Source organism: Schistocerca serialis, chromosome 1, assembly GCF_023864345.2.
Source record: "Schistocerca serialis cubense isolate TAMUIC-IGC-003099 chromosome 1, iqSchSeri2.2, whole genome shotgun sequence".
NCBI lineage: Eukaryota > Metazoa > Arthropoda > Insecta > Orthoptera > Acrididae > Schistocerca > Schistocerca serialis.
Genome location: NC_064638.1, coordinates 945520679 through 945542332, shown reverse-complemented (window position 1 = coordinate 945542332; position 21654 = coordinate 945520679). Strand labels below are relative to the sequence as shown.

The following is a 21654-nucleotide window of genomic DNA, read 5'->3' as shown; positions in this document are numbered from 1 at the left end:
ATGAAGTTTGGCACGCTGTGAATGGAACTGTATTACATTGTTGTCTACTTATGCAGTGTATGAAATATGGCTTGGATATCACTTGTCCCTTTTGTGCCGCCACACTTTGAAAACCCACATTTTCCTAGTGATTTTTCATTTTTTATTTGTTTATTTATTTTTTTTATTTTCCTGTGATTGTGACTCAGTATGTGTGAATGATGTGTCGATTGTGTGTTTAGTACACATCAGGCAGACTATAAAAACATTATCCCTTTGCTGAATGAAATATATTTGGCTTGGCGGTCACTTGCAATATGACTCTCTCATATGTATCTCTTAACATGTTACAATTTTTTTATCACGTTTTTGACATTTTTTAATTTTCCCTGTGAAACACGTTATTGGTGTTTTGACACATTGAGTGTGTTCCCTAAGTGGATATCACTAGGTAGTAAAAGTTTCACTGGACTGTGAAGAATAATTTCTGAGTTATCAAGTCCTGAACTTGCCTCTGAAGATTGACTGCCAAGTACGCATTGCATTTTCTGGGTCACACCACCTTCTTTCGCAAACTGTAATTCTGGAACTAATTCTAAGGGAACCTTATGCTTTGTATATGAGTGTTCCACACATGGTAACATTGCCCTGCTAAAATTCAGCCAAATCTTAGATTATGAGCTGAAGCCCTCGGTTGAACTGACATGGAATGACTCAACAGAACTAACCCCATATGACATTATGGAATGAAAGTAAGTGAAGTATGACACACACACACACACACACACACACACACACACACACACACACACACATAAGTGAAGTATAACACACACACACACACACACACACATATATCCATCCGCACATACACAGACACAAGCAGACATTTGTAAAGGCAAAGAGTATCTTGTGTCTGTGTATGTGCGGATGGATATGTGTGTGTGTGCGCGAGTGTATACCCATTCTTCCCCCCTAAGGTAAGTCTTTCCGCTCCCGGGATTGGAATGACTCCTTACCCTCTTCCTTAAAACCCAGATCCTTTCGTCTTTCCCTTTCCTTCCCTCTTTCCTGATGAGGCAACAGTTTGTTGCGAAAGCTTGAATGTCATGTATATGTTTGTGTTGGTTGTGTGTCTACAAAAAACTAATAATAAAAAAAATTGCATGGCGCGAGATTCGAACCGGCGACCTTCGAATTACGAACCCGAGCACTTACCGCTGCGCCACGGCGCTGTAGAAAATTGTTAATCGTAGGGAGTATTTCACCGCACCGGTTTCTTTTAACTGTCGATTTTCTCAACAACGACTGAGAAGTGCATCTTGGTGCTTTGCCACATTACACCTCTGGCCATGAGCTTTTATTATGCGCAGTATGAATCGAATCTGAATTTCACAATTGGCGGCCTCCCCTTGTTAGTATGGACCAAAGCACAGATTACACAAACAAGTGGTTGTTCATTGAGGAAAACTGAAGCTATATATGACAATACTCTTGTTTTGCAAAAGGCTCAGAAATACCCCTGCACTTCATAGTTTTGTGATTTCACAACTGTTCACTTTTTTTATATATATAAATGACTTGCAATGACAGAAACATTATACAATTATTTTTGAATATCAATTACTTTTCAGAAAATAATAAACTCAAAGAAAGGTATAACAAATAAATATACATAAAACCCTCAGGAAGGAAACTAAAAGGAATTATACTCCAAGATATTCCTACATGACATATCTTTACTGGATTTCATCATTCACGCTGCAGAACTGAGGGAAACAGTCTTGTACATGGAAAACAGAATAGTATCTCATTATTTATTATTTACAATATGCTACATCTCTAAAAATATGTTCATAAATTTTCATTGATAATAATGTTTGATGTATAATGTATTAAAAAAATTTCAAAAGATGAAACTGTATCCAGTAGTAAATCACGAAAAAGACCACCAACACACCTGTCTTTGTTCTCCAAGAATCTTCCTCCAATGCTGCTAGGAGAGATGGAAGCACTAATTTCACACCATGAGCTGACAGTTTACTCATTACAACTCTAGCTGTGTCATCAGTCGCATCACGTACATATTGACTCCCATCGCCAAAACACAGCAAAAGATGGGGCAAGACATGAACAATGTATGGCTCAAATAAGCGCCCAAGCATCTGGCACAGCATTTCAAAAGCAAACAGAGCACCTGAAAGTAACAGATAGATTTAATCTCTACCTTCCTTAAAAAAAAAACAACTACTCTTCAAAGAGTTTTGTCATGTAAGAGTATCTACTTTCAAAAATATACAATGGTCCTCTGGTAAAAAAGGTGTAAATACATTTCTGTCCGTGCCATTTTAAAGCAAATTTCCATTGAAAGTGGTAACAACAACAGATAGTAAGCAAGCAAACAGAAATATACCCATATGGCAAGAGAACAGAAAATATAGATATTCTGACAGGTATCTCATAATTCGCACTTTTAAATTCATATAACTTTCTGTGTTGTTACACTAAAAGATTCTTTATTCATTAAGTTACCTTATTCTTTGGTTATCCTCCCTTGCATACCTTTAAACTGAGCTACTGTCACACTACTATGAAATCACAGATATATAATATAAGATTCTATCAATTCTGTAAAATGTCTAATAAATTAAAAAAATCAACAAAGAAAGGAGATTTAGGCTTCCTTGTATAGGGGAAGGGTAAGGAAAGAAGTCAGCTGTGCCCTTCCTTATCCTTCCCCTATCCACAGAAGGCTTATTGGCGGGGCCTTTTTTGAAGGTATCTCTGCAGCATTCATCTTAACCAATTGTAGTGAAATCATAGAAAACCTAAATCAGGATAATCAGTTGGGGATTTGAAGCCCACACCTCCTCTTTGTGAGTCCAGTATGCTAAGTGCTGTACCACCTGTTGTGTTACTAAATTCAGTTTCACAAGGCACATGTACAGTGAAGTAAGCAAATGACAAAGTCAAGATGCTAACCACTTCTCACTTTGCTGGTTACTTTGGTTATTTTAAGCAACAACAGAGTAACATTATTTCTTTTAAAATTATTCTAAGTTAATACAATGTTCCTCCCAGTCATATAAAAAATACATTTGGGAGGTAGTACGAGAGTTACCAATGAAGTTCTGAGAGTATTGTTGCCTACTGCAACGTTTCTTTTTTTTTTAAAGAAGAAGAAGAAGAAGAAGAAGAAGAAGAAGTAGTCCTCAACAGCATTCTTTGTGATTCAGCCGTGCAAATGCCAACATTACTGGCTTATTGCTGTTATTATAAGGGCTTACTATTGTTGTTCTATAGTGAAATTAAAATTAGTTGTGAGTTTTGATGTTTAACATACAGAATGAGGAAACATGCATCAGTAAAGTTTTATCAGGTTTGGTGTTTTACTATGTGAAAGACAAACAGGAACATTTTTGTGATGAGTGATGCAAATAAAAGAGTTTCAGCTCTCAACTGAGACAATTCTAAATCATTTATAACACTGGAACATGGAATTATCACTTTGATCCAAAGAATAAGTGTGAATCAACAGAGTGAGATATTTTAATGAAAAATAATCAATAAAAGAACCAAAAATACATGGTGGTAAACGAAAAATACATGGTGGTAGTTTTTCGTTTCATGGGAGGATCAAAGGACTGTGAATACTTGGAGTACAGAAAATTATGATCAGGGTTTCTGATATACTGCTAGAAAGTTGATTACAATGGGAATGTTGATCACCTCACTACAGCATGACAGAACATTTCTACAATTCTTGGAATTGATAGAGATCATATTTATTGCACAGTCTTCCTATGGTCCAAAATTAGCTTTGTACCAGGTTTTTCTTTACCGAGCAGTAAAAAGGCACAAATATGGATTTCTATGCCACACAAGGCTGTTTAAGTCAATTGTAACGATCTGGCAAAACATGTGGATGACTACTTACTAGCCATTTATATACACTCTCATATTTCTTAATGTCTTTGTTCCTACATGTAGAATATTCAGTCATCATGCATCATGAACGGAGACTGGAAGTACAAATCAATTTCAATTTTTCAACACAATGAGTCATCTTACTTATGAATAATCTGTTAAGTTAGGTGAGTACTAGCAATGATATGTTAACATCTTTTCTCAGTTCAAGATTCAATCCAGGATTTCTGCATTTAAGTGCTGTGCTCTACCTACCAAAGTATAAAAAGAATTTTTGCAGACTCCCTCAATACTTATCTGATGCTACATCTTTACAAATGAATACTGCTCTTTTTCTCCAAACCACAAACACTAGAACAGTGGGATATAAGATACAACACACAAGACCTGACCACAAACAAGGTGTCATTCCTAGTATCAAATTTCATTTGAATGCCATTAACAAATATATTTCCAAGATAAAAATACATTAAAAACAAAATATAGATTTTGTAATACTTATGAGTACTGAAAACAGTTAACTCATTCATTACATATAAAACATCTGTCTATTCATTTTAAAGACTATTAAAATTTGATGAACAATATCACTTACCTTCTCTGTGGCGGAAATTCTTTTTATTTTGAATTGCTGTTGTAAGAGTGTTCATAATATCCAGCTGCTTCAGTGCAAGGATACCCATTCCCTTCACTAAGCCAGCCAAGCCGTATGCTGCACCTTTCCTTTCACCATAATTTTCTGATTCTAAAAGCTGATGGAGTAATTTTTGAACCAATAATGGTGCATCATCTTTTACAGCAGGGACTAATGGGGGGAGACAATTGGCAACTGCTTCTTGTACCTACAGCCAAAGAGAATGAAGATCACTCATATTCATACTTAAAAATATCAAATACCATTCTGACATAAAACTAACATGAGAACTGACCTGCTGTGATGGGGTGGACAAAGCATCAATAAGTTTCCCAACAATAGGTTTAACTTTCCTATCATCCTTCTCCAAATGTCGTGCTAAGGAACCCATCAAAATCACAACTGACTGGCGTACAGCATCAAAACTGCCAGAATCTGGAGCCTTATCCAAAAAGTCTTCAAAAACTGGCAGAAGACTGTTTACAGTTTCCTGAAAATATAGAGTTCAGCTATTATTACAAATTTAGTTACCAGTATTGATGTTTAGCTTATTTTATCTTCTTGAGTTGCACCATATGTAATAATATTGATATTTTAGTGAAAATAAGTTTTATCTATTGCAGACTAATTGAAATTGAGAACTCTAGAAAAATAACTTAGTGCTAGATACTCAATAAAGAATTGCTTATATTTATTTGTATTTGTTCAATAGCACCGACTCACTTTTCCATGCAAGTCCACTGCTGCCAAAGCTGCAGCAAGCATATTCTTGCGCACTTCTGGGCTTCTGTCACCCAAACCCGTTGACACAAAGAATGTAATAAGACTTGAAACTGATGTAGGTTTCAACAGGGGAGCAATTTGTGCCAGCGCTAAAGCCACTCCACTTCTTGGTTCCCAAGTGTCAACAGGCTGCTCAATGACTCGACCAAAACTATCCAATTTTGGAGGGAGAATCTTGAAAAAACAATAATTTCTGAGTGTTACATTCAGTAATATGAAACATGAAATATGTGACTAGTTTAGCCTAGAAATAGGTGCATTCACAGACATGGGGAAACAGAATCTTACGCTGCTTAATTTCAACATAAGACCCATTACCAATACAATCACAGTTTCAAGGGAAATGCAGGTATCTGAAAGTAAACTAAAACATACAGTAATTAAAAAGCACTTTAACCCTTTCACTGCTATACATGAGTTTTTTTCCATTCCATGCCAAGGCTGCTTTTGTTACGGCTGGACTGCTCACCAAATGATGGTGACTGCTGAGAGATGGCATCCCGACTGATATACTTATCACCTGATTTTTCGAAAACTATTAGGTGAAAAAACTTTATTTTTGCGAATCTTCCAATCTGATATCTGCACTCTATAAAGAAATGAATTTCCTTTTGTTTGCGACATAGCTACCGTGCTGTGTCAAATAAGTAAAACATTGCATGAAATTTTAAAGATTTTATAGAGATAAAAATGCACTGCATGAACTTTGCGTGTGGTTGATTTATACATTACAGTGAATGAAATGTACACAAGATATCAAAATTATAGTTAAAACTGAGAGCAGAATGATATATAATTTTTTTTTGTCAAGTTACTGGGTTTTATATCTAAAGATTAATGGTGCGTGACGCGTCCATTCATGTACTTCCGTATTATGAATCAAGTGGTCATAACAATCGTCATATCTCATAAATGATTCAAGACATCAAAATGAGGTTTTCTGGAAATAATAGCACACCACGTATGTTGTATGATAAATAGCTGAAATTTTTTTATTCACCAAGATAGGGAAATAATTCATCCGCAGCAGTAAGAGGTAGGCAACTGGGGACACATTCATTTGTCCATAGCAGTGTAGGAAAATCCAAGTGACGCATATACACGTTCACAACACCTGGGGAACAGCATACATGTGTATATATGTCCACAGCAGCAAAAAGCTTAATTTAACAAGACATGAATATATATCATTTCTTGCAGTAATATATTGGCATTAATTGTAAAGGAGAAGCAGCATATGATAAAAGAATGGTAACACTTTACAGAAAACAATCACCTCAGTGACACACTACTAGCAGCAATACTGCGTGGCAAATTCTTTACTACTTTACAAAATTGTTAAGCTTTCACAACCCTTGTGGCTGTATTGCTGTTGGCTTTCGTCTTAGGGTCCAATACAAAAACTAACAGACAATACATTTTTAAGGCTTCATTTGATATCACACTAAAAGGGTCACAGGTAATTCAAACATCAGAGTGTTTCTTGCATGACGCAAGTCAAAAACTTTTCTGAACACTTGGATGTACATGACACAATGGAAGCAACACCAAATGAAGGATTGCAGTTAGGAGAAGTGGGATTAGAATCAATGCAAATACCTGTTCTTGGGGTAAAAGCCATCCCATATGTAGTAACAGCATTAAATGCAACATTAAGTGGTTGTGTCTGTAACTACTCAGACACGATCAAGGAATTGCAGGGTACCTGCCAATGCTGAAAGAGTGGGTATCTAACCTTGTCTCACATGTAAAACAAAGTAGGCAACTTTTACTTAAACAGTTTCAGTGGTCTAGAATTGTAGCAAACTGATACATGTTTATGAATACAATGTTCACTTCCCTAATTGCAGTGTAATTAAACTGCATAGAAAACTGTGTATCACACATCCCCTGAAATGACAGCAGTTATCATTTTTTTTATAATTTTCAGAAAGGAGAGCAGAGCTAGGATTAGGTCTGACAATGCCTATGAGGATCAAGCTAAAGCCTCAACATCTACAGTCAGAAGCAATGACTGACAGCACATGGCAAAAAAGCCACTGTCAGGCAAGTTCTGAGTAACCGATTGAAGAGTATGTGACTGTGTGGTTAAATTAAAATTGTAGGATATACTACCACATCATGACACAAAATATGTAGTTCCAATGGCCTACAGCAGCATGTAGACTGCTTTTCCTGGGGGAGGGAGGGGGGGGGGGGGGGGTATTTCAATATACAGGAAAATTCAAAATGAATATCATTATCACTAGGTGTTTATGCAGGCAAAGGGAAAAAATTCCAGATTTCCCTGTTAAATGCACACTTCTTCCTGGGTGAAATACACTATACCCCGGGCTAAAGTGTTTTAATGTGTTAAGTGACAAATACTTTCCATCAGAGCTGTAAAACCTATCAACCCCCTGAATGGTGAAGGTTTTATACACCAGCATAGAACTTATCAGCATTTTAGGAAATGAAAACCAGCAAAAAACAGAGTGTTTTGCAAAGACCTTTGATGCTCAGCAACAGGTACACAGCATATTTTCCTATAATGAAAGTATAAATACAAATTCCTCCAAATACAGCACAGCAGCTTCCAAAGCACTGAAATCAAGATTGTGTTGGTGATGCACTTATGTCAGCCAATCATAGCTCACGTCATGGGATCTTAGCAGCCAATGACAGCAGATATTCAGAGAGGACATGGGATGTAGTCAGCTAATAGCAACACCACTGTTAAATAGTGCAAACACACACATATGAAAAATTAATGGTTTAAATTAATATAAACACAGTATAATTACACGAAAACCTATGCTTTCACACACAATATGGGTCATCAAAATTTTCTTTCTGTTTCCTTCCGGAGGTGCGGTTAGGTAGGATCCTAAGAGCACAGCTTAAAATGCAGTAACTGTATATATCTGACAAGAACAGATTTTACTTCTGTGCACCGATCATTTCGGTGGTTACCCGGATGAATGGATGTTCATCGAGTGCTTCAACTTCATAGAAAAGCCAATTATGTGTGAAACTGCTCAAGAACACACCTGCACTACTTTTACAGATAATTATACTTTTTGCTGTAGTTATTGCATACTTCGTAATCTATGAAAGAACTAAAAAAATTATGGCATTCCACGCCCCACATCCTGTCTAGCACACAACCACGATATAGGCTGCTAATGGCTACAGAAGATGGGACTGGAGGTATCCAATGGTGAGCACAGCACAAAGTTATGGAGCACAGATGAACTGTTTAGTCAAAGATTAACTCACAATAGTGCTAAAGTACTAGTGGTATTGATACAAAGCAGAGCAATGGTAATGACAAACAAAGTAAACATTGCACAAAACAACAGTCGTCAAAGTTGCCATTTTATCAGAAGGGAACCCATGGAATTTTGCAGAGTGAACTATTAGCATTTCTGCAAGGTGAGTCAATGGAATGTGTGACGTTGGATACGCTTGACTGTGCAGACAATGTACATGATTAGTACAATGATGATGTGCTTAACATGTGAAAGTGATATTGAAACAAGTGTCAAGCTACATTGTTCATCATCGTTGTCAGACAGTAAACCACCAATCCGGTTTCCAGTTGGTTGGTAAGTTGGTTTGTTGGGAGTGAAAGGGATTAAACAGCAAGGTCATCTGTCCCTTCATCCACTAAGTGGCAAACCAGGAGTGGTTGTCATAGGAGGAGGCAAAAGGCAAATCCTGGAATGCCCAAATGCAAATTAAAAAAGCCCACAAAACCAGAAAAAAGACAGCACAGACAAGTCATTAAAAGATCAGTCAAGACAATGCATTAAAACCAAGAAATGAAAAAGAATAAAAAGGTGTGAAGGATAGAGGCCAGGCTGGGCCATCCAGCAAGGGCCGCCAAGGTTCCTGGGGTGGGGGTGGGGAGGGTGGGGGGGGGGGCAGGGGAGGGGAGGGGAGGGAGTGAGAGCAAGAGAGGTGTGCCTCACCAACACCTTAAGCAGTTGGTGAGTCCAAAACACCCTACCCTACAGGGATGAAAAGGAACCACCACCATGGGCAAAATATAACGCCAGGACAGTCGCGTTGCCATCATCTGTTAGCACCAGAGGTAGCGTGTCAGGAGGAAGATTAAGATGTCACCTCAAAGCAGCCAAATTACGGCAGTCGATGAGTAACTGGGCTACCATCAGGTGGGCTCCGCATCGACAGTGAGGGGGATCCTCACGCTGAAGAATCCGGCCATGGGTCAGCCGAGTGTTGTCCATGCAGAGTTAACAGAGGATGATGCATTCCTTGTGAGAAGCATGCAGGGAAAACTGCCACGTAGTTGTGGTCTCCTTAATTGTCCTCAGTTTGGGGAGATCAGACAGACCATTCTGAGTTCCAGGCTTTCAGCACTCGACAGCATATAAATGATCAAAGGTCCAGTTATGGACCCCCATTTCCAGAATCAGCAGTCTGGTGGCCAGCTTGGCCAACTATTCAGCTCATTTATTTCCAGAAATCCTAACATGACTGGGGGTCCAAACGAAAATGACTTGTCATCCAGCTTGATGGAAGTCAGAGACAAGATCGTGGATAGCTATAACCACTGAGTGAGGAGAAGGCACTGGTCTATAATCTGAAGGCTGCTAAGGGAGTCATTACAGATTAGGATACTGTTTCCAGTGAAAGAATGAGCATGGCTTTAATGGCCATCAATTCAGCGGTAAAGACACTGTAGCTGTCTGACAAAGTAGAGTTCACTGCACCATGCATGTGTGCGTGCAAAGCTCGTTTGTCCATCGACTGTTGAGACGTCAGCGAATACCAGTTCTGAATCCGAATACTTTTCAAGGATGGCCAGAACAGGTGATGAAAAATCTTGAGGTCAGTGGAATCTTTTGGACCAAAGGATACTTAAGAGACAAATCCGAGGTTGGGGCAATCACAGTCAGCATTATGGAGAAACCATCTGGGCAGACATCCAGGGGAGCAATGCTGAGAGAGGGGCAGGGAGATCGGGAAGTGGTGACTACCACACAGGTCATTGTGGACTCCCCAGTGGATAGATGGTAGAAGACCAGAGCTGAAAAAGGAAATATCAGTGGGGGGGGGGGGGAAGTTTCGTGTGCCACACTGAAGTATGTGGGAGCACCAAAGTTCAAGAGGCAAAGGTCAAGCTGTGCCAATAAAGTTTCAATATCTTTACTATGGCCATTGATCATCGTTCCACCCCACAAATGGTTATGGGAGTTGAAGTCGCCCAAGACTAGGAAAGGAGATGGGAGCTGACTGAGTAATGCAGACAGTACAGCCTAGGATACGACATCATCGGGAGGGAGAGAAACATTACAGATGGTAAAATCCTGATTTGCTCTTATCTGAACAGCCACAGCCTCCAAATGTGTATCAAGGGGGCACAGGGTAGAGAAAAATTGTGTCACGAAATTTTAACCCTGGATAGCTGATGCCAGTAGCAACCAAAATTACTAATGTTAAGTAGATTGACAATGCGCAATTTTTACACTACAGAAACTTTGTGCCATGTGCTCCCATTGGCTGCAGGATTGCTCTGTTGCTGGATGCTCTGGACAACGCATGACTGCAAATGCTTTGCCTGCTGGGGATTGCTATGTATGCAAGATGGCTCGCACGCTCGGCGATAGCATGCCAGCCTTCCAGTCTGGGGGCGAATCCGCTGGCGTCCCGATACATCAATTGTAGTTTCATGATAAGAAGTACCAGGAACAAGGACATCGTTTACTTAAAGCAGTTGCTTGAACTGGCAACCCTCTGACATGACACAAGCTTGGTAATGTCGAATGGTGATCTGCCGAACTGTTTCTAGAATTCCTGGCATTGCCCTGATGTAATATGCGGCATGTTAAATGCGATCAATTAATTCCTCTTCATTTCTAGGTGGTTTTGCATCTCGGTGGGTGAACTAGGACCTTGAAGAACCCCCACAGGAAAAAGTCTGATGGTGTGAGTTCTGGTGATCCTATGAGCACCTCTGCCAATTACCCATCCGTTGAGTTCACTTAAATATCCGTGCACAGCAGGACTGTTATGTGAGGATGCCCCATCCTGCTGCAACTACATGCGTAGCCGTATGTCCAGGTGAACGTCTTCCAGCAGGCCGGGTAGAGTTTCTTGCAAAAAGTGAAGGTAATTTGCTCTAATAAGTCGATGAGGGACCCTCATGCCACATCCAACTGCTCGAGTACTTATTGTAGGTGCTTCCTCAAAGCGCTCTAGAACTGTCTCTTCAAATCCAGCATTTCATCATGTTTGAGGTCTTCCAGCATCACCATGATATCCCTCTAACAAGCCTGTTTCGCCAAGTCACCGGTGAATTGCTAGAAGCAGTTGCGGGTATGGGTGGCATCTTGCATTACAGCAGGGGACAGTGCTTTACAGCAGGGGAGTAACATCCATTGTGGTTCCATAAGATCATCATGCTGAGGGTGCCCTGGTTAGGTGTGTAGGTGCCAGGATTAAAAGTCATGCCCCAGGATCACTGTCTGTCACTGGTGGGGTGGATCACCATTATCTAACACCAGTTTGGAGTGACTGCATGGGGTAATCTGGTGCCTCAGTGGTCACCGCAGTTGCCTTCAATAAGAATTTCTTCTTCTTCTTCTTCTTCTTCACTTTCACAACTTCTGGCAGTCGATATTCTTGTGAGGATTATCTGCAGAGCATGTAGGAAGAGAAGAAGATCAGGCAGCACTAAGGCCCAGAGTCTGTGGTTCCTTCAGCCATGGGTTGGTATCATGTGTCTCGTCTGTGAATTTCAAGGAAGGTGGTTCACCAGGAGGGAGCCCTGTCACTGACAGACACTGAAAGAAGGGAGCTGCTTCTTGTCAGGTGGAGAGATTGGTTTCTGAAGATGGTGCCACAGGAAACACAGTTTTGGGCAATGCGCAAACAGTCTGAACTGTTGGTTACGGAACAGAGTTGAGTGACATGGGAGAGCAGGCATCTGACAGATTGTCACTGTGTAATTATCCAGAAGCCACTGTCGTCTAACCCGTAGTGGTGGGACACCAGCTTCCACCAGGAGACTGTCAATAGGGTTCATACAGAAGGCCCCCATTGCCAATTGCATGCCAGTGTGATGAACAGGATGCAGCAAGCTCAGTGCAGACGATGCTGCTGACCCATAGACAACACGTCCATAGTCTAAGCAGGATAAAAATCAGCACTTTGTAAAATTTCAGAAGAGCCATGTGGTCCATGTCCCACAAGGACTTACTAAGAAAATGGAGAGTTTTAGCTTCTTCATGTACGTTGCCTCGAGCCGGCGGCAATGGGGCATTCAAGTTAGTTTGTTGTCAAGTAAAACCAAAGAATTGAAAAGTTTCAATGACTCCAAGTAACTGGTCACCAAAATAAATTTCTGGATGTAGGTGCACAATCTAGAATTGGCAAAAATGCACAACTCGCGATTTTGCAGGAGAAAATTGACAGCCGTGATTCAGACTGCCCTGTCATGTACTCTCGAGGTACCCTCTGAGGTTGGCGCTTAGCGGTGCACCCTGATGCGGAGGCATAGTACAGGCAAAGATCATCCACTTACAGTGATGCAGAGACCGTAGCCCACTGCATTTATGATACCATTGATGGCAATAGAGAACAGTGTTATGCTCAGAACTGATCACTGGGCCATTCCAGATTCCTGTATATACTTGTTGGTGAAAGTCAAACCTATCTGTACCCAAAAAAGTCTGAGAGATAGGAAATTGTGGGTAAAAATGGGTAAACTGCCCCAGAAACCCCACTCACGCAGTGCAGATAGTATGTGATGTTGCCAGGTGCTATCGAATGCCTTCTGTAGGTCAAAGACCACAGGAACCAGATGTTAGCGATGCGCAAAAGCATTGTGCTCAGCACATTCCAGATAAACCAGATGATCTGTGGTGGACTGGAAAGCCCAAAAGCCTCTTTGAAATCATGATATATGCCCTCCGGCTTCAAGGCACCATACATTCTTATAGCTTACACAGCCATTTGTCAGAGAAACTGGTATCTTGTAACACTTTGTCGATATCCATTGCATGACTGGCTGCATTTTATTTTTTGTGTGCAGCCAGTGGCTGCTGGTCCTTGTCTTGAGATGTGGCTCCTTGACAGGTGTCCTCATCCCTGACGATACCAGAGGATGAGTAGGCATGTCTGATTGCTCCAATAGTGTGGGAACCGTCGGTGCTACATGGGTACAGCGCGTGGCAGCTGACAGTCCCTCCCCCAACTGTGGGGCAAGCACTGGAATACAACCAAGGCCAGGAGATGTCATGCGAGACTTTGCCATCGTGTGAGGTATGGACTGTGACACAACAGTCGCAAAACTTGATACCATGTCAGACAGATGAAGTCTTTCAAACATTTTCTTTGCATTTTGATAAGACAGGCAGTAACACATTTTATACTCTTGAGGTTCCTCTCCCTCTTAAATGAGAAGAGTGCAGTTCCAGATATGTGACACATTGAGGATGTTGATCACAATGGCTGCCGTCATGGGAAGCCCGCCCACATGTCTGACAGACAGCATCATTAAAACAGCGGCAGGACATGTGTCCAAACCTTTGGCAACTAAAACATCTCATCAGAGGAGGAATTTAAGACCTGACATCACACCTATAAACCATGACCTTAACGTTTCCAGGTACAATGTTGGCATCAAAGGCCAGGATAAAAGCTCCAGTGTCTACTCTATTATCTTTGGGTCCCTTATGGATGCAGCAAACAAAATGGACTCCATGCCACACCAGAAGAGTACACAGCTCTTCATCACTTCGTAGCATTAGGTCCCAATGGATGATAATGCACCAAATTCTACTGAGCTTGTTATGAGGAGAAATGGTGATAAGTATATCTCCTAGCTTTACACAGGCCTCAGGCACCTGTGATAGGTTGGTGTGCAATGTTTAGATCAGCAGAGATCCATTTCTCAGCTCTTCCATTGCTGCAACCTTCCCAAACCGATCTTCAATATTTTTAGTGAAAAACAGTGGGTTTATTGTAGTGAAAGATCTGCTGTCAGTTTGGGAACAAACCAAGAACTTGGCAAACTGTCCATTTCTACTTATCTGGCTCTCTTCTTAAGGCATGGTCAAACACGGAAATGCCATAGGACTGTAAACCTCTCTACTAAAAATCACTGTTTCTGACTGTTGAGACGGCCGTGTTGGCAAGGCCACCATTAAACTGCATCACTTTCATTGCGGAATCAGCAGTGATGTCCCTCCAATTGGAAGTTCTCCCTATGTGTGCCACCTTGCCAAGGCAAAGGCCACCACACACAGTCTGAATGGTGGAACCCTGAAGCTGATGGATACCAACTGCTCGATTGACATGGGGAGGTTACAGTTCAGGTATCAGCAGCGCGAGCATTCTCAGGTGGCTACCACCGAGAGTGTACATGACAATCCCACCACGATGGACTGGCTGCAGAGGTAGATCCAGATCCATTTGATTAGTAGGTGCAACAATAACAGTGCACAGTTAATGCACCACAGTAAGACATCCTTCCCCAAATGGCCCACACTTCGGTAAAATTCGGAAAGTGGATGTCAAACCTAAAATGGGTACCAGAATTTCAAAAGCCAAAAAATGTGAGGAAAAAAGTATTAAAAATGGTGAAAACCTTCAGAAGTTCAAAGTATAGTCAAAATACCAAGGAAAAACATGACCAAATAAAAAGGCTCCTTATTAGTTGCCTCTCACAACAGGCAAGAAAAGGCTGCAGATATATTCTAGCCCCCGACACTGCAGGGGTGGTCTGGAGTCCTGGTCCTACTTGTCAGCAGATGTAGAAGTTTGCATACAATAGTATGGCTGTAGGTTGCTGTTATGGAGAACATGCTTGACAGGGTAGATGGGCATGGAGAGCTGCAACAAACCAGTCTTTGGACTGAAGATCACAACAGCAACACATTGAAGTACTGACATGCTGCTATGCACACCACCTTATGATACACAGCAACAGCACCAGAGAGTGCAACCATCCAGGCAGTCTTCACACCAGGCACCTCAAACTTATGAGGAGTCACAGATTGGAAGGCACTCAAAAACAGCAACCTGTTTATGCTTCCACCAAGAGACCTTGAAATAGTCTGTTCCATTCACCTCCAATTATGTCAGCTATCACAGACGATGGTGATACATGGAACTACTTTGCTTTTCTGCAAAATAGAGCACAGATGGATATAATTCTACCAGTCACAAATAGACACAAAGTGCATACACACTGTCAGTTCCAGTTCCACAGTTGCAGTTCATCAGTTCGTCCAGCAACAGTTCCAGTCTACCGACATTGTCTGCCAACGCAGATCAATAGTTGCTGTCATTATAGCCAGCCACTATAATAATCGACAGGCAGTAAATGTTGGGTGTCAAGTGATGCAGTCTTATAAACAGTTAGATACAGCAGTCCAAACTCAAAATTCTACAGATTAGGTTGTTCATTTTTTGTGTGTTCAATTAGTATGCCTGTGAGCATACATGCATCTACTGTGCTAGCCAGCTACCTTATAAAGCCATAATTATTCTGTAGAACAGAGCTCACCTTCTGTGCCTTCTTTTAATGAATACAACACACACATTCAGATTAACATTTAAGTTAACAGGGCACACAGTATTTACATTACTAAAACAGCATCTAAGGTGCCTGAAGCATATTTTTGATTTCAAATTGGAAGATATAAAATATTGTCAAAGTTAAAAATATGTACAAATGCCACACACAGAACTGTTTTCAAAACTTTAAAATGCGTAATTTTTAAGTAAATACCACTCACTGCTAGTTTCTCATGGTAGATGGCGAGAAGTTTTTCCAAAACAGGTTCTACAAGCCCCATTTCCTCCCTTAGTAGGGCGGCAAGAGCTTCTGCAGCTGCCCGTTGAATTTCTTCCACTGGATGAATTATGTCTGTCAATAACTCTTCATAAAGGGCTGTAGGGAATCTCATTTGTGATATATCCCAAAGTTTGTCCGCCAAAGCTCTAGAAACCAGTATTGCTTCATCTTTACCACCACATATAAAAAGTACTGCCAATAGTATTTGCATAAATAAATACTCACCTGTTTTCAGGACACACATCAAAACGTGCTACCCATATTCGTTTTATTAATCTTAAGGCTTGATCATAATCCTCTTTAAAAGAAGGCAATGCCTGAACCATTGCAGCTAGTGCCTGGAAAAATAAAATTTGTAAGATAATAATAATAATAGAATTTCAAGAACTATAGGATAAAACACAAAGAAAACATAATGTCTTACATAGAACACCGTAAAAAGGTGAAATAAAAACAAGTGAGAGATAACCCGTAACTGTTTATGCGTAAAGCTACTTTGCTTAACACGTAGTCACGAAACAGCATTCATGCTAAGAACAATCAAGAGCTTTCCATATCCTTTTTAATCAAAATGAAGGCATACACACACTGTCTCTTTCTATTCAATTTGACATTTATACTGAATGCTACCAAAAACACACAGAAGGTATGTGGGTTTGTGTGTTTCATTCACTGTCACACCACAACACCACCTTTAGCTGTGACATAATGTAGTCCATTTAGTTCTGTGGTTTAAAGCAGCACTATATGTTTATTATTCTTTCACTTTCTATCTTTTGCAAATGATTAAGTATTTACGCGCACAAATTATATCTCTGCTGTTGAGTCAGTTTCACTTATCAACCACAAAAGACGGTGGTCACTATCCTGCTACAGTAGTTTAGTAGAGGAGAAACAAATGTAGGAGTGTCCTCATTTCACAACTGATTGAAGACATAAATTAAAATTTTTGTCATATCTGTGTTGCCTACATCACTGAGAAGTCACTCATCATTCAATTTTGTGTATGCTACAGAATAAAGAAGCAGCCAGCAGGAATGATGTGGTGAGGTATTACTATATTTACCTGAGCATAAGCTAACACTGAGAATATAAAAAACCCTATTTCTTTAATGAGGCGCCTTTGAAAGTTTTATTTGCGACGTACTCTGACTAATCAAAACTACTAACTGTTCTATTGATATAAAGTATAAGCCTAAAAACCTTAACATTATGCCTACTCTAGACTTATGACATTTATTAACTGTCTACACTTTGATAATACAAGGAGAAATAAAAAGAAACTGTTTAATTTTTATTGTCACGTCCTCTTTTTGCTTACTATCTAAGCCAGTTATCTGTAGTATCACCATATCACCATCTCTAACCACCACTACTGGTATCACCACCTGGGATGATACTTTCACCTAACCAATGAAAGGCAGGAAGAGAGAGAATGTTTTTCTATATATGAGCAGGAACGAAATTTATGATCTCAGTTGTCACAAATATTCCACCACTTCTTCCGAGTATGTTGAGAATTATGAAGTGGTTATGATGGGACCCAAGAACACAGCTTTTTATTCCAAATAAACAGGGGATTTTATATCTAAACTGACATGAGAATGTGATGATATTCCTCTGTCTCTTACTTTCAAACATGTCATCTGCCTGCTGCTCAATCATTGGCTGCATATATTCAGCATCTGACACACCTCCTTTCATTCCCTTCATACCTCCAAGCGAGTGTTGACAATACTGCTGTGTGAAACAAGTACACCACTGGCCCCTATCTAGACTTTTACTGTCTCCTGCAGAAATGTACAAGGGTGAGTCAAATGAAAACCTTAAATATTTTTTAAAATATTATTTATTGTGCAGAAGTGGTACAAAGCTGTATCACTTTTCAACATAATCTCCCCCATGCCCAATGCAGCAAGTGGTCCAGCACTTACAAAGTGCATAAATTCCTTTAAAAAAAAATTCTTTTGGTAGTCCGTGCAACCACTCATGCACCGCATAGCGTACCTCTTCATCAGAATGGAACTTCTTTCCTCCCATCGCGTCTCTGAGTGGTCCAAACACATGGAAATCACTTTGAGTGGTCCAAACATATGGAAATCACTTGGAACAAGGTTTGGTGAGTATGATAGATGAGGAAGACACTCAAAATGCAGGTCTGCGATTGTTGCAACTGTTGTACGGGCAGTGTGGGGCCTTGCATTGTCATGCTGCAAAACGACACCTGCTGAGAGCAATCCAAGTGGCTTTGATTTGATTTGCAGGCTGCAGATGAGTTTTTAGGAGATCTGGGTATGATGCATTGGTGACAGTGGTTCCTCTAGGCATGTAATGCTCCAAAATGGCGCCTTTTCCGTCCCAAAAGAGAGTCCGCATGACCTTCCCTGCAGATGGTTCTGATCAAAACTTCTTTGGTTTTGGTGATGAGGAATGGCGCCATTCCTTGCTTGCTCTCTTCATTTACGGTTGGTGGAAGTGAACCCAGGTTCCGTCCCCAGTAATGATTCTTGTAAGGAAGCCATCACCTTCTCATTCAAAGTGCCAAAGAAGTTCTTCACAAGCATCAACACGTCATTCTCTAATTTCAGGAGTCAGCTGCCGTGGCACTCATCTTGTAGACACGTTGTGAAACTGGAGCACATCGTGCACAGTGTGGTGTGCTGACCCATGACTAATCTGTAAACATGCTGCAATGTCATTCAGTGTCACTCGGCGGTTTTCCTTCAACATGGCTTCAACTGCTGCAATGTTCCGTGGTGTCACAACTCGTTGTGCCTGACCTGGAAGAGGAGCATCATTTGTGAACTTCCTATTCCATTCGTAGACTTGCTGCTGTGACAAACATGCATCACCGTACTGAACCTTCATTCATCAATGAATTTCAATAGGTTTCACACCTTCACTACGCAAAAACCGAATAACAGAACGCTGTTCTTCCCTGGTGCAAGTCGCAAGTGAAGTGGCCATTTTTATAGTGATACTGTGATGGTATGTGTGCATCTGCACTATGCTCCCACCTACAGGCCATTCTGCACCCTGCTTGTAGCACGCTTACCAACTTACACGATAATGCCGCAAAGTTTCAATTTGTTATTACAAATTTAAGGTTTTCATTTGACTCACCCTCATATATTGTTGAGTATCTGTCCAATTTTAAGGTCAATTCTATTTCAACTACAAACGGATTAAGGAAAACTGCAGTTTGAACATGATGTATGTTCATAAAATGCCACAACAGACGATATACATTTCAATGGCTGGCAGCATGATGAAACTAGCTGCTAACTCACAATTCCCCTCCCCATTTTCTTTGTTGTCTCAGCCAAATTGGTGTTACTGTCCCCTCTCCACATTCTTCAAAATAAAACTGCACAGGACTTCAGTTGACAAAGCTTCTTCTGTAAATGTAAGATGACACTGTCATACAATACAAAATGGTTCACCTCAGCATCAATAGCCTAATCTGCAAATTTAAGATGATCCCGCAGTTTTCAAATGGCAAATTTGGATAAAAACCTCGCCTTATCATCAGGTAAATGGGTATATGTGTGTGCTTTGTTGGAGGATGGGGAGCAAAGTGCATGGCTTCTTGTAGTAGATGAGAATTTTAGTGTGCTGTTTGACCTAAAAAATCCACCTGTGCTCTGCTTGTTGCCTGAGTGTAGGTGTGTTTTGTAGCTTCTTGTGTGTTACTGCATGTGATGTCCTGGCAATAAAGAAACCATGCTGAAGTTCCTGGGGGAAAACAAAGACAGACTAATTTATGCTCACTTAAAATTGTCATTTTAATAATAACTGAAGTTACAATTTCATAACCCGCAAACCAAGAAATGTCATCTAATTAAATGCGGACGCTGGTTATATTACCAGCATTGAACAAAATACAACAGAAAACTATGGTGATAAATACAATGGCTTTGGCTTACTGTTAGTGCTAGCACCCAGATATTGGCAGCAGCTGGCTTCTTGGCATTTCAATGACTGGTTACAGCAGTATGCACAGTCTTGCAGGTGACACCAATAATGTAGGCTAACATGCTTGACAGTGTTACTCTTATCTACATTTACATCCATACTCTGCAAGCCATGCCATGGTGTATTGCAGAGGGTACTTTGTGTACAAGTACCACTTCCTCCTTTTCCTGTTTCAAGCGCGTACAGTTTGTGGGAAGAACAATTGCTGGTAACCTCCATGTGAGCTTGAATCTCTCTAATTCTATCTTGATTGCCTTTTCATGAGATATTCTTAGGAGGAAGCAGTACACTTGTTCACTCTTCTAAAAACATACACTCTTGAAACTTCAAGAGTAGACCATAACATGATTAGAACACCTCTTTTGAAGTGTCTGCCCCAGGAGTTGGCTGAACATCTCCATGATGCTTTCATGCTTACTAACTGAACGCGTAATGAAACATGCCGCTCTTCTTTCGATCTTCTCTATTTCTTCTATCAATCCTATCTGGTACAGGTCCCAGGCAGATGAACCAAATTCCAGTATTGGTTGAACACGTATTTTGTAAGCCACTTCCATTGTTGACGGACAACATCTGACTTACTCATGATAAATTGAGTGTGGTTGTTCCACTTTAAATCACTCCATGTGCATAATCCCAGATATTTTATGGAAATAACTGCTTGCAGTGATTGTTATGCAAGCATGCAATCTTACAATATAGGGTCCTTCTGTCTGTGTATTAAGAATACATCACAATGGTTTATGTTGAGGCTCAATTGTCACTCCCTGCACCAAGTATCAACCTGCTACATGTCTTCCTGCATTTTGCTACAATTTTATAGCGTTGTGACTTTTCTGTATACAACAGTATCTACTGCAAAAAGCCTCATGGAACTTTCAACATTAACTATTAGCTCATTTATATATATTGTGAAAAGTAACAGTCCAACAACACTCCCTTGGGGGTGCTCGAAGTTACTTTTACAGCTGAAGACTTATCTCCATTCAGAATCATATGCTGTGTTCTATTTGTTAGAAACTCCTAATGGTTGAAGTAACATATTACTTCAACTCCCACATCACTGGAACATCGGAACACAATATACGCATACAAATATTCATTGAATGTATTCTGTCAATTTGATTCACATTCTTTCCTTTCCTACTGCCTGCACACACCCACAAGAAAAGAAGCACCATGTGGATATAGATTTCAGATACACCCTCATCAGGGCACATTCTGGCTGTCAACTCCATCTGCTGTCACCACTCCAGACTGTGGACTATACATGAGACTGCGGAAGAAGAATCAGGTAGTGTATCTCTAGACAGCATTCTAGATCCTTTGCAGGGAAATAACCCAATACAATGAGCCATGTATTGCCACAAAAGATAGTTCCAACACCACCTGCTATATGTGACAGGTTACAGTGTATTTCATTATTTCAATTTTCCAGTTGATGGGAAGGTGTAAGCTAACTGATGGGAAAATTTAAAGTGGCTTACTAGGTGTGGGTCAGTTTTTAAATCCATCAGTTTACTGTTCTTGTATTTTATCTTTGCTC

General features: G+C 40.4%; 1 protein-coding gene across 1 annotated transcript in view; it reads right to left on the bottom strand.

Annotated features, from left to right (window-relative positions):
* The window catches only part of LOC126412568 (eIF-2-alpha kinase activator GCN1), a 255275-nt gene that overhangs the window by 91213 nt on the left and 142408 nt on the right, over positions 1-21654 (bottom strand). Inside the window, exons 18-23 of the mRNA XM_050082216.1 lie at positions 16359-16471; positions 16075-16279; positions 5264-5497; positions 4836-5030; positions 4502-4748; positions 1940-2176 (exon numbers count right to left, since the gene is read on the bottom strand). Of these exons, the coding sequence (XP_049938173.1) occupies positions 1940-2176; positions 4502-4748; positions 4836-5030; positions 5264-5497; positions 16075-16279; positions 16359-16471 (1231 nt within the window). The remainder of the gene's footprint in view (positions 1-1939; positions 2177-4501; positions 4749-4835; positions 5031-5263; positions 5498-16074; positions 16280-16358; positions 16472-21654) is intronic.